Source organism: Neoarius graeffei, chromosome 16 (genome assembly GCF_027579695.1).
Source record: "Neoarius graeffei isolate fNeoGra1 chromosome 16, fNeoGra1.pri, whole genome shotgun sequence".
In the NCBI taxonomy this organism is placed as follows: Eukaryota; Metazoa; Chordata; class Actinopteri; order Siluriformes; family Ariidae; genus Neoarius; species Neoarius graeffei.
Window position 1 is genome coordinate 31,859,200 of NC_083584.1, and position 14,539 is coordinate 31,873,738.

Here is a 14,539-nt window from a genome sequence, read left to right on the forward strand (position 1 = left end):
GTTAAGATACCACCCTGCCTGATGACAGATTGCAGGCCCATGTAACAGAAATATAGCCTGGAGCTCTTCCAATATGACAAATGATATTTAAAAAAAAATGGATCAAACACTTTAGACCCCTGAATCAGTAACGTCATACCCAGAAGACCTTCATGTTGCATGGAAAAGTCTCGATAACAGATACCATGCATTCATAGGACCAAGAGATCCTTTTTTACAAACTTCAGTCTTCGGTAATTCTCTCATGGTGGCTGCTGCTGAAAACTAAAACCAAGTCCTCCCAGTTTTCTTGGCCAATTTTTTTGACGTGTACCTTTTTTTTCAGTGACGCAAACAGCCAATAGTTGGCACACTGTGTAGATACACCATTCCAGAAACTACTATGTATTATACTTAGGCTCTATCAGTGAGGAAAGGGCAACAGCTCCATATTGCCTTTTATAGAGACAATGTAACTGCTCTGTTGGCAGCTGTTGAAAAGAAAAATTTAGGGAAGAGGATGCTCATTCGGTGGCCAGGACACAATTTGACTGCCTGAACAAAAGACGCTAACACATGCCTCTGTGGGAACTGTCAAGTCAGAGATGTAGCAAATGTAGAACACGTAGATAAACTGCATTTCCTGTACTTGTGCTACAAAATGCAGTGCTTGACGGTGTCCTGAAAACTAACTTTCATACAGATAGAACTTTACTACTGCCTGCAACGCAAGTCCGAAAATGCCCGGTTAACCCATTTCTCGGTGCTATTCCCTATGTAAGCCTTTACATGGACGGCTGGGTTGTAGATATTTTATCATCTCTGGCTTTGCCTTTGTTGCAGAATACTGTACAACCAAGATGACAATAGCACACTCATACGGTAACTCGCATCCAACATTTCTGCACACCATACGTCACGCCTATGTTGTTCTAGCACCGGAAGCTACTTCGCCTTGGAATCCTTTGGGGTTTACACACCGAGCTCAGATTTTTTTCATCAGAACCATCACTAAAGGAAGCATGCGGCTTATCCTTTCTGCAGTTAGTTCACTGCTCGGTCCGGCTGTCTTTCCTACAACCTATAATTACCTTAGCATTAAAAGAAAAAGCGTTTAGATTCTGTATTTAACTAAAACAATAATCACGTCTCCCTGCCAAGAGCGCACACCGTTACATTCGAAGAACGTTTGTGTAAGCTACTTTGTGAAACAGTCCCCTTTACTATGTAACTGAGACTTTGCATTTGTCAGACTGTGTGTTTAATTGAATACACGCAACTCCTACACTTTCACAACCTAATAATGGTTTAAATTTACGGAAGTGCAAGAGGCACAGAATTCACAAAAGCATGAAGACTCGACATAACGTGAGAAAGAAAAAGAACTCGCAGTCCAATTATAGCTGTAAATCTTTTTTTGGGGGGGGAGGGGAAAGTGCTCAGCTTGGCAGAAACAAAAGACAGAGCCAGCACAAATATGTAATAATGAGCCTTTCCTTTCACAGGATTTCAAAATCGGGCTGATCAGATCAAAGACTCAGCAGAACCTTCATTAGGCCGGTCCTGGCTTAAGATCATGCAATGCAGGCACAGCGAGCGAAACGAATACTCACAGAAAGGCCTTGATGGTTAGTGCGAGTCAGTAGAGACTAACATAAGTTTGGGATGCTTCAAAGAGTCAGGAAGTGTGAAATGCATTAAAAAGAAAAAAAAAAAAGTTTATATATATATTAGTGCTGTCAAAAATGTCGCGTTATTAACGCGTTAACTTGACTCAATTTTAACGGCGATAATTTTTTTTATCGCGAGATTAACGCTCTGTGACATGATGCCACGCCCCGCACAGCCAGAGTCCTCTGCCCTCCCCCGAAGAGCCACGGTGCTCGGCTTAGGTTTCGTTTTCCCATCGGCGGCTCCAGCCCCACTTTGCAGTGGCTGTGACGAGACGTGTTATGCTCTGCAATAAAAAAAACAAACAAACATTGGTACAACCAGTGTTCGAACTATGCCGATATTTTCGGGGGGTCCCTTTTTTTTCCCTTGGGGGGGGGGTGCTTGCGCTTGTCTCAGAGCGCGGATGTCCATCGCGCGCTCACTTTGGATATGCAAATGCTTCCCGTTACACACGATTGCTATGTCAATAAACATCATTTTGCCAATATTTTAGAGACCCCCCAACATTTCCCAAATCATGTTTTCAAGGGATCTCATGTCTGTTTCAGGGGATCTCGGATCCCCCGAGTACCCCCGTAGTTCGAACGGTGAGCAAGCCCATTCACTTTTTTATGCTAAGAGAATTACAATGGTTTTTCATGTGACAAAAATGTGCGATTAAATTGCGATTAATCGCGAGTTAACTATGACAGTCGCGACATTAATCGCGATTAAATATTTTAATCGCTTGACAGCACTAATATATATCTGTTCCTGAGGCAGGCTGAACCACTGCGTACAATCTGGAACAACTGTGCAACTTGACTATACACTGTCAGAAACGAGGTACAGTAGGAGTCCATTTCTGTCCCCTAAGGTACAGCCTACACGAATATACCCCCAGGGCTCATTACTGGACCTCAAGGTAACTGCATGTACCTTTTTAGGGCCAAAAAGGCACATATGTTCCCAAGCAGTATATAAAGGGTACAAATGAGTACCTTAGAGGGCCCTGTCCCAGTGACAAGCCATTGTACCCCTAAAGGTACAAAGGTACTTTATTTTCTGAGTGTAGTCAAGTGATTTTGGTAGCTCCAAGTTGACACTGGCTGTTTTTGAAACATACAAAGTCCTGTCCTTCAGGTCTCGTCCACGTGTACAGAGAGATTTTTGAAACTATAGTTTTATTTTACCCTTGATTTTGAAAACAAAAAACATCCCCACTGCTACAAAAACAATATGAAAACTAGATAGATGCTATAACTAAAGTCACAGTGATTTGCGCTAGCTCTTACAAACCGGGACGTCTGGTCACCGTACCCTATAGATCCGGAATGGTAAGAGATAGAGAATGACGCTTAGTGAAGAAAAAAAATCCTGTTTTTCATGGATCATTCCGGTTCGGTGATCCAGATCAGCACCAAAAGTCATAGTAACTTAATTCAGCCTAGAGGTATTCTTCATGTGAAACAGCGTCCTAAAAAATGTTGAGAATAATAAAAGTAGAAAGATCCTGCATGAGAGTAACAAGTTGTGCCAGCACTGCTTGCACAAAAGTATATTGTAAACTTACGTCACATGCCTCAAGAATAACATTAAGAGCATGTGTATTGTGTGGTAGAGAAGGCAAAATATGGAAAAACATCAACAAGGGTATAAATTCTGATATGAAAAATAAAAGTATTCAGTCAGGGCGGCATGGTGGTGCAGCGGTTAGCACTGTCGCCTCGCAGCAAGAAGGTTCTGGGTTCAAGGCCTTTCTGTGTGGAGTTTGCATGTTCTCCCTGTGTCTCCGTCGGTTTCCCCACAGTTCAAAGACATGCGGTTAGGTTAACATGGGGCAGCCTTGGGCTGAAATGCCCTTGAGAAAGGTGCCTAACTCCCAACTGCTCCCCAGGTGCTGTAGCATAGCTGCCCACTGCTCTGGGTACACGCTTGTGTGTGCGCGCGCGCGCTCATTGCTCACTTGAGTGTGTGTTCACTGCTTCAGATGGGTTAAATGCAGTGGACGAATCTCACTATGCTTGAGTGTGCATGTGACAAAGGCCTCTTCTTCTTTATGTGTCAACCAATGATGAAATGGTTGTTTAAAGGTCTGATGACACATTTTTGACATCTTTGGCGATGTTTTATAACATAAAAAGTAATTCCTGATGATCCATATATTAATTCACGAAGGCGCCTATTTTACAAGTTATGATAAAAAACGCGGCTATTTGGGCAAATTTGACGGGGCTGCAGCACCCAGGAGACGAATAAGGAGGAGGAGCTATATGACGTCAGCGAAAGAATCTTCCTCCTAACTTACCAGTTTGTTGTTGATGCGACAGGTGTTCAGTTTGTCATTATTAGTATTATTATTATATCTATATATTAGTTATTATGCCTTCGCGTTGTGTTGCCGGCTTTTGCTCCAAAACCCACAAGGATGGGGTAAGTTTATTCAAGTTTCCCAGAGATCCCGAGCTGCATGCGAAGTGGGTGAAGCAAGTCAGGTGCACTCGTGACAAGTGGGAGCCCTCACCAACATCCGTCCTGTGCTCTGAACACTTCGATTTGGATTGTTTTGACACCCTTCCCAGCTTAAAAGAATCTCTTGGGTGTGCAGTTCAGCACAAACGTGTGCTGCTACCCTCAGCAGTGCCTACAGTATTCCGGAGGGGGTCTACTAGTAGCTATGCCGGATCCAGCAGTTGCCTGGGACAAGGCGACTCCTCCAAAGACAGTCCTCGTGTCAGAACATGTGTTGAGAAACGACATAAGATAAAGGTACGTAGAGCTATAGAGTGCTCTGACATGATGCTAAAAATAATAACCATGCAGTCTGCGCAGCCATCTTGGAAGTCACTCGCTCCAGAGCGCTCATAGAGTACACATCATAGAGTACACGTTCATGATAATCATAAATGTAATCATAAAGTCGGCGTGATATCAGTCATGTATTTGCTTGTGAAAGCTTGCGGCTTTCATGTAACTGCCGCCTAGCAACGAGAGGCAAAGGGTAAAGAGGGTAGGCTATCATAGATTCTATTCGGAAGAGATCAACACATGATTGCTTAAAAATTAAGTATTTTAACAATTTGCATCTGTTTTGTGATTATCGTGACACTTGTGTGTTATATAGAACTGTATGTCTTATCAGCACATCGAGGATCTTCCACCGGAGGCTTTAGCAAGTACTCGTAGCAACACTACACTTTACCCTTTGCCATGCGTTGTTAGGGAACGGTAATAAGTACCCTGATGACCGACTTCAAGAATATGTAGAAAAAATTTAGAAATTATACTTTCCAAAAGTCATTTGAGCTTAGCGTATTGCATTTCCATTTATATTGTAGGTTCTTGCTGATGTTTTTGCGGAGTATGACGCAGCTGCTGAATCAGAAGCTGCAGAGTTTGTATGTACTAGTTGTGAACATTCACATTATTATCAATCTCATTTATTTAAAATCAGATAAAATCATGCCATCATTATCACTGCTTAAAGTACCAGTATTTGGTTGTTCTTTTGTTCAGAGCTAGCACTAGAGAGTTCACCGGTGTTTTCATGCACCATTTCCATTGAGTAGAACAGCCAGTGAACCGCAGCGTGTTCTTCCGCTGACGTCACAGCATGGCCGCGAGCCACGGACCCAGTTTTCTTGCGCTGTGCAATTAAAAGTTGGATATTCGCGTAACAGCAGCTTCTTTTCACGTAGTTATAACAGAAATCTAACATGTTTGCCATGTTGTATAGTTTATTTAAGAAATTGCATAGAGTCATGTTCGTGTCATCAGACCTTTAAGGATGCACGTAATTACAAAGTGTTGACCCAGGGCTTATCCAAAAGCAGTGTGGTTCATCCAGCTGTACACTGCGTATCATATTCTGGTGTCTCCACACAAGGGTGGAATAATTAAACACAGCAAATTTAAAACTAATGACATCTTCTCAAATAAGAAAGTACAGACCACAAAGTAACATCCTGGGCAGCAGCCATGATCATCCAGGTCCTAGTACATTCAAAATAGTTTGACATAGGCTGATGTTCTGACGTCCACGCACGTTTTTCACATCGACAGGAACACAACGCGTTTTAAATTCTACCCTCTTCTAAGGGTATTTTCAAAATAGCCATATAAACCCCCACCAAAGCATAAGCATGGATAGAACACGTTCTAGCATTTTTGCAACAAATGACTCAGCATCCTCCATATTGGCACCATTTCCACCATCATGCAAGTGGTGCCATAATTCGGTCACCCTTCTTCCAGGACATATGTTCGGAGCTAAAAATGGTGTAGACCATCGACTGATCGAACAGTCACACAGACATCCTGTTTAATGTTTGTGTGGAATAGCTTCTCTCAGGAATGGACAAACCATAAATTCATTAGCTCGGCCATCGGGCACATGAAAGCTCTAATGGTCCCATGTTTTGGTCGCCAAACCTAATTGACTTGGCTAAAAAAAAAAAATCTTAGCTGAGACAACATAACACAGTATGACAGGCTAGTCAGGTAGTTAAGCATATTACTGCCCACGCAGGCCATAGTCATTATGCTATTCATGTCGGAAAATGTATGAGGTAGCACATTGTGTTTGCATCCTTGACAAAAGGCCAGCAAGTTATTGGAAAATTTTTGCCTGTGGTGTTTTCTCTTCACATGTGTTAGGCCAAACGTTGTCAGTGTTTCCACAGACCTGCATGTTCCTGACTTTGAAAAGAGTTTACATCATCCATGCATGATTAAACCACCAAATAAAAGCCAATATTTATGTAGTGCAATACACAAGTAGGACTTATAATGTGCAACTTGCACTATAGTTACATCATCTAGGTGTATTGTTCTACCGTGAAGCACATTTTGTTTCAACGTACAAACACGTACACAATAGTCCAGACATGTTATCATCTTGTCCTGGGCACTTGAGCTACCGATCTATTCAGCCCTTTTCTCTTCTGGTTCAAATCTTCAGATCTTCAGTATGATTGTCTGGGGTTTGCATTTGTTGCCGAGCTGTGCTGTTCAGTGGAAAAGTACCATTACTGGTGTAAGTTAGGGGTGAGAGGGCACCAACATGACAGAGGACATGACTGACAGGAATGTAGAGACTCCTTGTTCTGCGTGCTTGGATAATATTTTCTTTTTAAATCTCTTAAAGCCTGGGGCACCATAGAAAGCAGAGTTGAGTGTAGAGAGCTTATTAAAGTAACATCACCAAAAATATTACAAAAGGTGTCCTGATTTAAATCACAGATCCATGTTTTAGGCAATAAACATGGACACTGGTAATGATCTAGCACAGATGTGAAGCTGAAGCAGGCACGCAGGAAAGCAAATTTGGTCGAGCGTGTGGTCTCGGAGTCTCAAGGCATGATTATTACACAGCCGCAGGAGCGAGGCTGATAACAGAAGGGGAGAAGATCAGCACGAATGGCACATCCCGCCAAATGAGCAAACACACACACACACACACACACACACACACACACACACACACACACTTCTCACTTCATTTCCTCCCTGGTTTATCAGTGCGCCTCCTTCACTCACTCAGACAGCATCAATGCTGAACCACGATACTCGCACTTGTATTTACACACATTATTTACTCATTACCTGGGATTAAATCACTACCCCTGCTTTAAAGGTTCACTATAGGGAGCGCCGAAAAAGAAACGGTCGACTGAAGAAAGCCTCAATTACAAGAAGAAGGAAAGCAAGTGTTTTGCTCACAAACCTTCAGCCACAAGCTGGGCATTTACTATAAAAGCACATACAGTTTTAACCAAAGGTTTCATGAATGAGCGCTTGCGTCAGTGTCTCTCAGTTTGTGTTTATTGCTAATGATCTTGCAGTTTGGAGAATTTCTATAATGTGATCTACGGATACTGTTACAATAAATGATGATGCATCATCCATTCCCTTTCATTCTGAATGATTTATTGTTATAGTATGCAGGCTGTTACTGGTTTTTAGCAGTCTCTTGTTGTAGCTCTGCACACATACATTTGAAATGAGCTCCAAGGAACAGACCAAAATCCCAAGAAAGGGGGAGGGTTATGATCAGGGCAACCTTATTGTCTGAGCTCCGCAAGGCTGAAACACTGAAAGGGTTCCTCCTTTCTTGTGGTAAGTGAATAGACGACTGGAAAGCCTATCAGTGACCTTTTAGCCCAATCACACTCACTATCAATGCTAATGGCCTTTACAGAGTCACATGGACAAGTAATTTCCCATGCGTACCAAGCCGTATGTCCTGTTCAAATCACACTATCCACTACATATGGTGCTATTTTGGGAGTTATGCCATTTTGTAGTCTCGTGTGAAAATGTAATGCAGAGCATCCAGTTAACGTATGAAATCCTGAAAGGATCAGCAGTAGGTTAGGATCCACAGGATATATGCCAGAGGTGAGGGAATGAATGTACTTTGGCAGGAAATAGGGAGGAGAGCACCATTCCAAACACTGTTTTAGCAGAGGGGGCAAACAACAAAGCAGCCCATGTCCACTATTATCTAAAAGAAAAGGATGTTAACCTATATAAAGTTCGCTTTGCATTAGGGAAAAAGGTTCCATTTGGTGGTTTAAAATGGTTCTATAGTCTAAGGGGAACACAATTTTGCTTTCCCTACGATACTTCAAGGTCCCATGGCATGAAATTTTCACTTTCTGAGGTTTTTTAACGTTAAAATGAGTTCCTCTGACCTTTTAAGTCACCCCAGTGGCTAGAAATTTCATAATGTGTAAACCAAACTATGCCCAACATTTGAGAATGGCGCGTCAAAACGGCGCGTTGATAAACTCTTCCCTTGCCTACGTCAGCAAGGGAGATGATCCCCACGCCCCCCCTCTGGATTCCCACCCACTGTATGGATTGCCCACCCAGCTCAAAAGTTGCCACCAAACATGGAAGTTGCGCTGTACATGGATGTGACAACACAGAAAGGAATCTGTTTTTACTGCCGACGGGAGAGCCCCTGAAGACGCAGTGGCTTAATTTTATTTACTCCAATAATACGCCGTCGAGTCTACCTAAGACGGTGTATGTTTGTCGGAAGCATTTTCCTGAGGAATGTTTCCACAACTTGGGACAGTACAGGGCAGGTTTTGCACATCAACTGTCACTGAAGCCTGGGTCCGTACCAAGCATCCCTGCCACATCAGCAACAAACACCGAACAAGTAAGTGTAGAACTGTTAAGTCGTTTTGCCCCGTTTTAAAATCAGTGCCACGTTAGCCTTGCAATGGCTACATTATCTGTGCAGCTAACCGCTTCCTGCAGTTAGCCAGGTACTCTGCACTACAAAACCAAAAAGCATGCAGCATGCTCTGTTATAATAGCCAATCAAAACAGTTTTTACAAAGACACCCACATTCTTTTTTTTAAGTCACTCGTTCATTTTATTTGTTTGTTCAGTAAAAACCCAAACATTTGTTGAATTTATTTTATTTCCTCGCGTCGCACCTTAATGACGTCAGCGCGCGGTATTTTTCCCTTCGCGGTTTGTTCCTTCTCTCTCGCCATAGTAAGACACCCACATCCGCTTGTTCTGACCCACTGGAGGTAGCGTCACAGTGCTGTTAGCCAATCAGAGGTAACACGTTTATATGTCATGAATATTAATGATAAGACCCGCCCCCACCCTGTACCCTTCCCCGCCTCCCGCTTCTCATTAGCAAAACGATGCACTGGGAAAAGCGCTGAAATGGGGCTTTCTCCCAGGAGGCTATATGTACGTGCCGAGGGTTCATTTCGAGAAAGGCTGCAGATATAACATCCGGAAACCTCCACGAGCCCGTTTAAAGCATCAACAAACCACCATGCCATGGGACCTTTAAAAGGTTTTACTCATACCCCGTTTCTCTATATTACCTGGTGAACCACGGTCTGGATCTGAACCCACAAAAGTATTTCAAAAAACTCCAACCAACTAACTTTTTTTTTCTTCTTCAACCAAGACGTGGTTGGAAAAGAAAATATTGTGAAGGAAGATGTACAGAAGAACCCTGTCTTCTGCTAACGAGCTGTGAGTACAATACACGCCCCCAGGGGGTGGGACATATCTAAAGTATTTAATTGGATGATATTAAGACAAGGACAAGAAGAATCATCAAAATATATTTCTGTCCTTCACCTGGAAGTCATGAACTATACAATAAAAAAAAATAGATAATTATTTTGGAGATATTCTATCATATTGTTATACCACTTGTTATACTGGTGGGGTGGCACGATGGTTAGCCTCACAGGATTCGAACCCGATCTAGAGTTGAAGCTGTGGCCTTTCTGTGTGGAGTTTGCACGTTCTCCATTTGTCTATATACAATTCCACACACTGTCCACATACATGTGGATTAGATCAACTAGCTAGTCCAAATCACCCATAAGTGTGAACTTTCACTCAGTGCGTTTACATGCACATAGAGAAAATCGAATTTCTGCCGTAGCTCGACTGAAATCGAAGTTCTAAATGCCATGGAAACACCTTAGCTCGGCTGAAATCGAACCGAACTGGATTTCTCATAATCGAGCTACACAACCTAGATTATGCGATTGTAGCTGAGCTACTTAGTGCATGTAAACCCTATCGAGCTACGTAGTCGAGCTACTTACTTCAGCACTGCCCCTTCCGGAAGTGACGAGTGACGAGACCACAAGCGGGAAACACAACAGCCTCGGTTGGCATGACAACAGTAGTAGAAACGTACACTTTTGGAGCAATGAGGAGATAGAGTTCATGCTCATTCAGCTTAAGGAGTTGAGAAAATATATATATCTCGATGTTGCTGTCCTCGTCATCGTTCTTCTTGTGAACACGGAACTGATAACTTTGTTTATACTCTTGAACAGCTCTTCTTCATGACAACAACCGGAAGTGTACCAACACGATGGGGCGTGTAGCGCCACCTGTGGCTCGGGTGCACAATGTACCTCACACAATAGCTCGATTTCCTTGTGTGCATGTAGGATTGGATTTCTCTGGCACCCCTGCTGGGACCCTTAGCTCGATTACCGACAGTAGCTCGATTTGGATGTGCATGTAAACGCACTGAGTGTCTCGCTTACCCCTTTTTGACCAACAGGGAACAGGTTCTGTTCTTGTTCGTGCACCAAATTTTGAACCGTTCAGAGCATTTCAACCAAAAAATAAATGGGTTCGGAACCTGAAAAGTTTGTTCCCATTTGGAACCAATTCATAGCTGTTTTTTTCCCCAGCATGAACCATGATATGATCAGTGGGCGTGTCATTAGTTTGGACAGGAAGCAGAGTGTAGCAATGGAGAACACAACAGAAAAGGATCTCTCTTCAGGGGAAAAAAAATGGACCGAAAACAAATCTACAGTAACAGAACAAAAGCTCAGAGGTAATCAATGCACTCTGCCATCTTGCTAGTACTGTTTACTCCTGTTGTGAATCATGCAATGCCCTCCGTTCATGATGCATCCTTAATTCACTCACAATTGGCAAAAACATGGGGTGGTTCACTAGCTGGCATCAAGGTTCAAAGAATCCTGAACGGAATCGGTTCAAGAACCTGTTAATTGAAAAGGGGTATCTGTGTTAGCCCTGCAATAGTCTGGTGAGCTGTCCAGGGTGTACCCCTCCTCTTACCCGAACTCAGCTGGGATTGGCTCCAGCTCATCCTTGACCTGCAACGGATAGGCGCTATAGAAAATGAATGAATCACATTTACGGTGTCCATAACTCTACAAACAGGTGTAAAAAGCTGTAAAACAATAATTCTGATTTCAGGAGCACTTTGAGCATTAAAACGTATCTGGTGTCACCCTTCAGTCATGTGAGTTGTTTATCCGGATCTCTGAAAGCAAGGAATTTTATACGGTGGTGCTTGAAAGTTTGTGAACCCTTTACAATTTTCTATATTTCTGCATAAATATGACCTAAAACATAATCAGATTTTCACACAAGTCCTAAAAGTAGATAAAAAGAACCCAGTTAGACAAATATTATACTTGGTCATTTGTTTATTGAGGAAACGATCCAATATTACATATCTGTGAGTGGCAAAAGTATGTGAAAGTATGTGCTTTCAGTATCTGGTATGATCCCCTTGTGCAGCAACAACTGCAACTAGTGATTGCAGCGAATTCTAAAGGAAAATATCAGGACATCTGTCCATGAACTGAGGCCCTGTCCACATGGCAACGGATTCAGGTGAATCTGATAAAATTGTTTATCGTTTCGGCCTGGCGTCCACACGGCACCGGCGTTTTGGGTGCCCCAAAACAATATTTTTTGAGAACGGGTTCCAGAGTGGAAAAATCTGGCAACGGCGCCGCTGCGAAGTCGTCTGGATGAGTAGAACGGATTTGTTTACGATGACGTCACAACCACAAGACTAGAACAAGCAGCACTCTCGCTGTTTTGTATGAACCACTGCATTGCATTCACTTTTGTATACAGCTTTTCTTTTAAATAAACAAGTAACTGAACCATTTCTTGAATTTATTGTTTTTTAATTGGATAAGACTGCTTTTCAAAATGTTCACACACAATATAAAAAGTTATATAAATTATATAAAAATGCTTTTCAAAATGTTCACACACAATAAGAAAATTAAGTTATATAAAACTATGCACACTAATAAAACTAATTTGTACACACAGAAGGCACGATTTCCTCGCGTAGTTGCAGCCATCTTCTTGTTGTTGTGTGTTTGTTCCTGTGAGTGCTTCATGCCGGGTAGAAGAAGGGGTTTATGCGCATGCGTCCTACTTCTTCTATTGTTCTGGTGTCTCCGATGGGACTGTCTTACAGCGCACGTAGAGGTGTGGCATGTGTATTGCATCGTTTTCAGCAAGCGTTGCGTTGCCATATGTACCAGATATTTTACTGATCCGTTGCCCATGTGGACACGATATTTTTTTTAATAAAATCTCATTGCCGTTGTCGTGTGGATGTAGCCTGAATCTCAAGAGAAAGTGGATCATGCAGCAAGACAACGACCCTAAGCACACAAGTCGTTCTACCAAAGAATAAAGGTAATGTTTTGGAATGGCCAAGTCAAAGTCCTGACCTTAATCCAATCGAAATGTTGTGGAAGGACCTGAAGCGAGCAGTTCATGTTGGTGGGTTTCCTCACATCCCAGAGCTGAAGCTGTTCTGTACGGAGGAATGGGCTAAAATTCCTCCAAGCCGGTGTGCAGGACTGATCAACAGTTACCGCAAACGTTTAGTTGCACACTGGGGTCACACCAGATACTGAAAGCAAAGATTCATATACTTTTCCCCACTCACAGATATGTAATATCAGATCATCTCATCTCATTATCTCTAGCCGCTTTATCCTTCTACAGGGTCGCAGGCAAGCTGGAGCCTATCCCAGCTGACTACGGGCGAAAGGCGGGGTACACCCTGGACAAGTCACCAGGTCATCACAGGGCTGACACATAGACACAGACAACCATTCACACTCACATTCACACCTACGCTCAATTTAGAGTCACCAGTTAACCTAACCTGCATGTCTTTGGACTGTGGGGGAAACCGGAGCACCCGGAGGAAACCCATGCGGACACGGGGAGAACATGCAAACTCCGCACAGAAAGGCCCTCGCCGGCCACGGGGCTCGAACCCGGACCTTCTTGCTGTGAGGCGACAGCGCTAACCACTACACCACCGTGCCGCCCTAATATCAGATCATTTTCCTCAATAAATAAATGATCAAGTATAATATTTTTGTCTCATTTGTTTAACCGGGTTCTCTTTATCTACTTTTCGGACTTGTGTGAAAATCTGATGATGTTTTAGGTCATATTTATGCAGAAATATAGAACATTCTAAAAAGGGTTCACAAACTTTCAAGCACCATTGTAGAACTCAGACCTTCCAAAAAAAAAAAAAATTAGTTCTACCTGTATTATACGAAAACACAAATCCATCCTTAAAAGGTTCTGTGGTAAAACCCTGTACTGGAGGGTTTATGTTCTAAGCAGAACTTCTTCAGGAAGAACCTGTCAGAAACAGAGCCCTTGGGGGAACAGCAGGAGTGTGAAGCTGTTGCAGAAGTGAAGTGAAACACGAGCACTGTGCTTTCTGAGTGTCGAGCGACACTAAACCCACAGACTAAACCCACAGGGAGCCAAATCACATGGCAATAAAATGGTTACATGTAAACACAAGCGCAGTCACACTGTTTGTTCGAGCCCTGAACAGAGGTGGGGTTGAGTTTCCCACAGACTCGGAGTCACAATGCAACATTATGTTACATTTCAGTGACTTTCTAACAAGCCGCTTTGTGTTGCGTTTTAAAAAAGAAACAAACCAAAGCAGGCGACCAATAGGCGACAGAAACTTTCATAACATAAAGGCAGGGTAAAGTAAAAGGCGAAGCATATCGTTAGAGAGAGAGAAAGCCCTCTCACTTTCCCTTCTACTGGTTTGTGTTTAGTTTCCTCCCAGAAGAAGCAGCCGCTCGGACTGAAGCCTCACCTGAGACACCAGAGGGATGAGGGTTTGCTCCACCGACCGAGTTTTAATTTCGAGTCCGCAGTCAAAGTTGCCGCTGCTCCCACACGGAGATGAAGCCATTCCCGACTGGTTTCTCACTTAATGCAGGCTTCAGAAAGAATCAGGGCTGCGTTCAACGGCGCGGTGATTTCTCTCTCTGACACTGAATATTTCCCACCAGCGGCTGAAGCCTATTCGGCAGTGCCGCCTCTGAGCTGCCTGTCCTTCTCCATGTAGTGGCTGGAGCAGCTACAGACTCGAGTAGGCAGGCGAAACGGGACACACACACACAGAGAGAGGAGAGGAGAGTGAGTGAGTGGGTGGGCGCAGAAACCGAGAGAAACACGGCCGGCTAACACTCACTCAGAGTTGGCTGCTTCCCAGCTGCAGATAAACTTTCTAAAATAAATGAGCTGAAAATAGCACGCGTTGTTTCTGACTCA

The 14,539-nt window shown here is 43.2% G+C and overlaps 1 protein-coding gene across 1 annotated transcript in view; it reads right to left on the bottom strand.

Annotated features, from left to right (window-relative positions):
* ctnnal1 (catenin (cadherin-associated protein), alpha-like 1) overlaps window positions 1–14,293 on the bottom strand; it is a 176,867-nt gene extending 162,574 nt beyond the window's left edge. The window contains exon 1 of the mRNA XM_060942063.1: window positions 14,079–14,293. Coding sequence (XP_060798046.1) covers window positions 14,079–14,177 — 99 coding nt within the window. The 5' untranslated portion in view covers window positions 14,178–14,293. The remainder of the gene's footprint in view (window positions 1–14,078) is intronic.
* Between the last annotated feature and the right edge of the window lie 246 nt (window positions 14,294–14,539).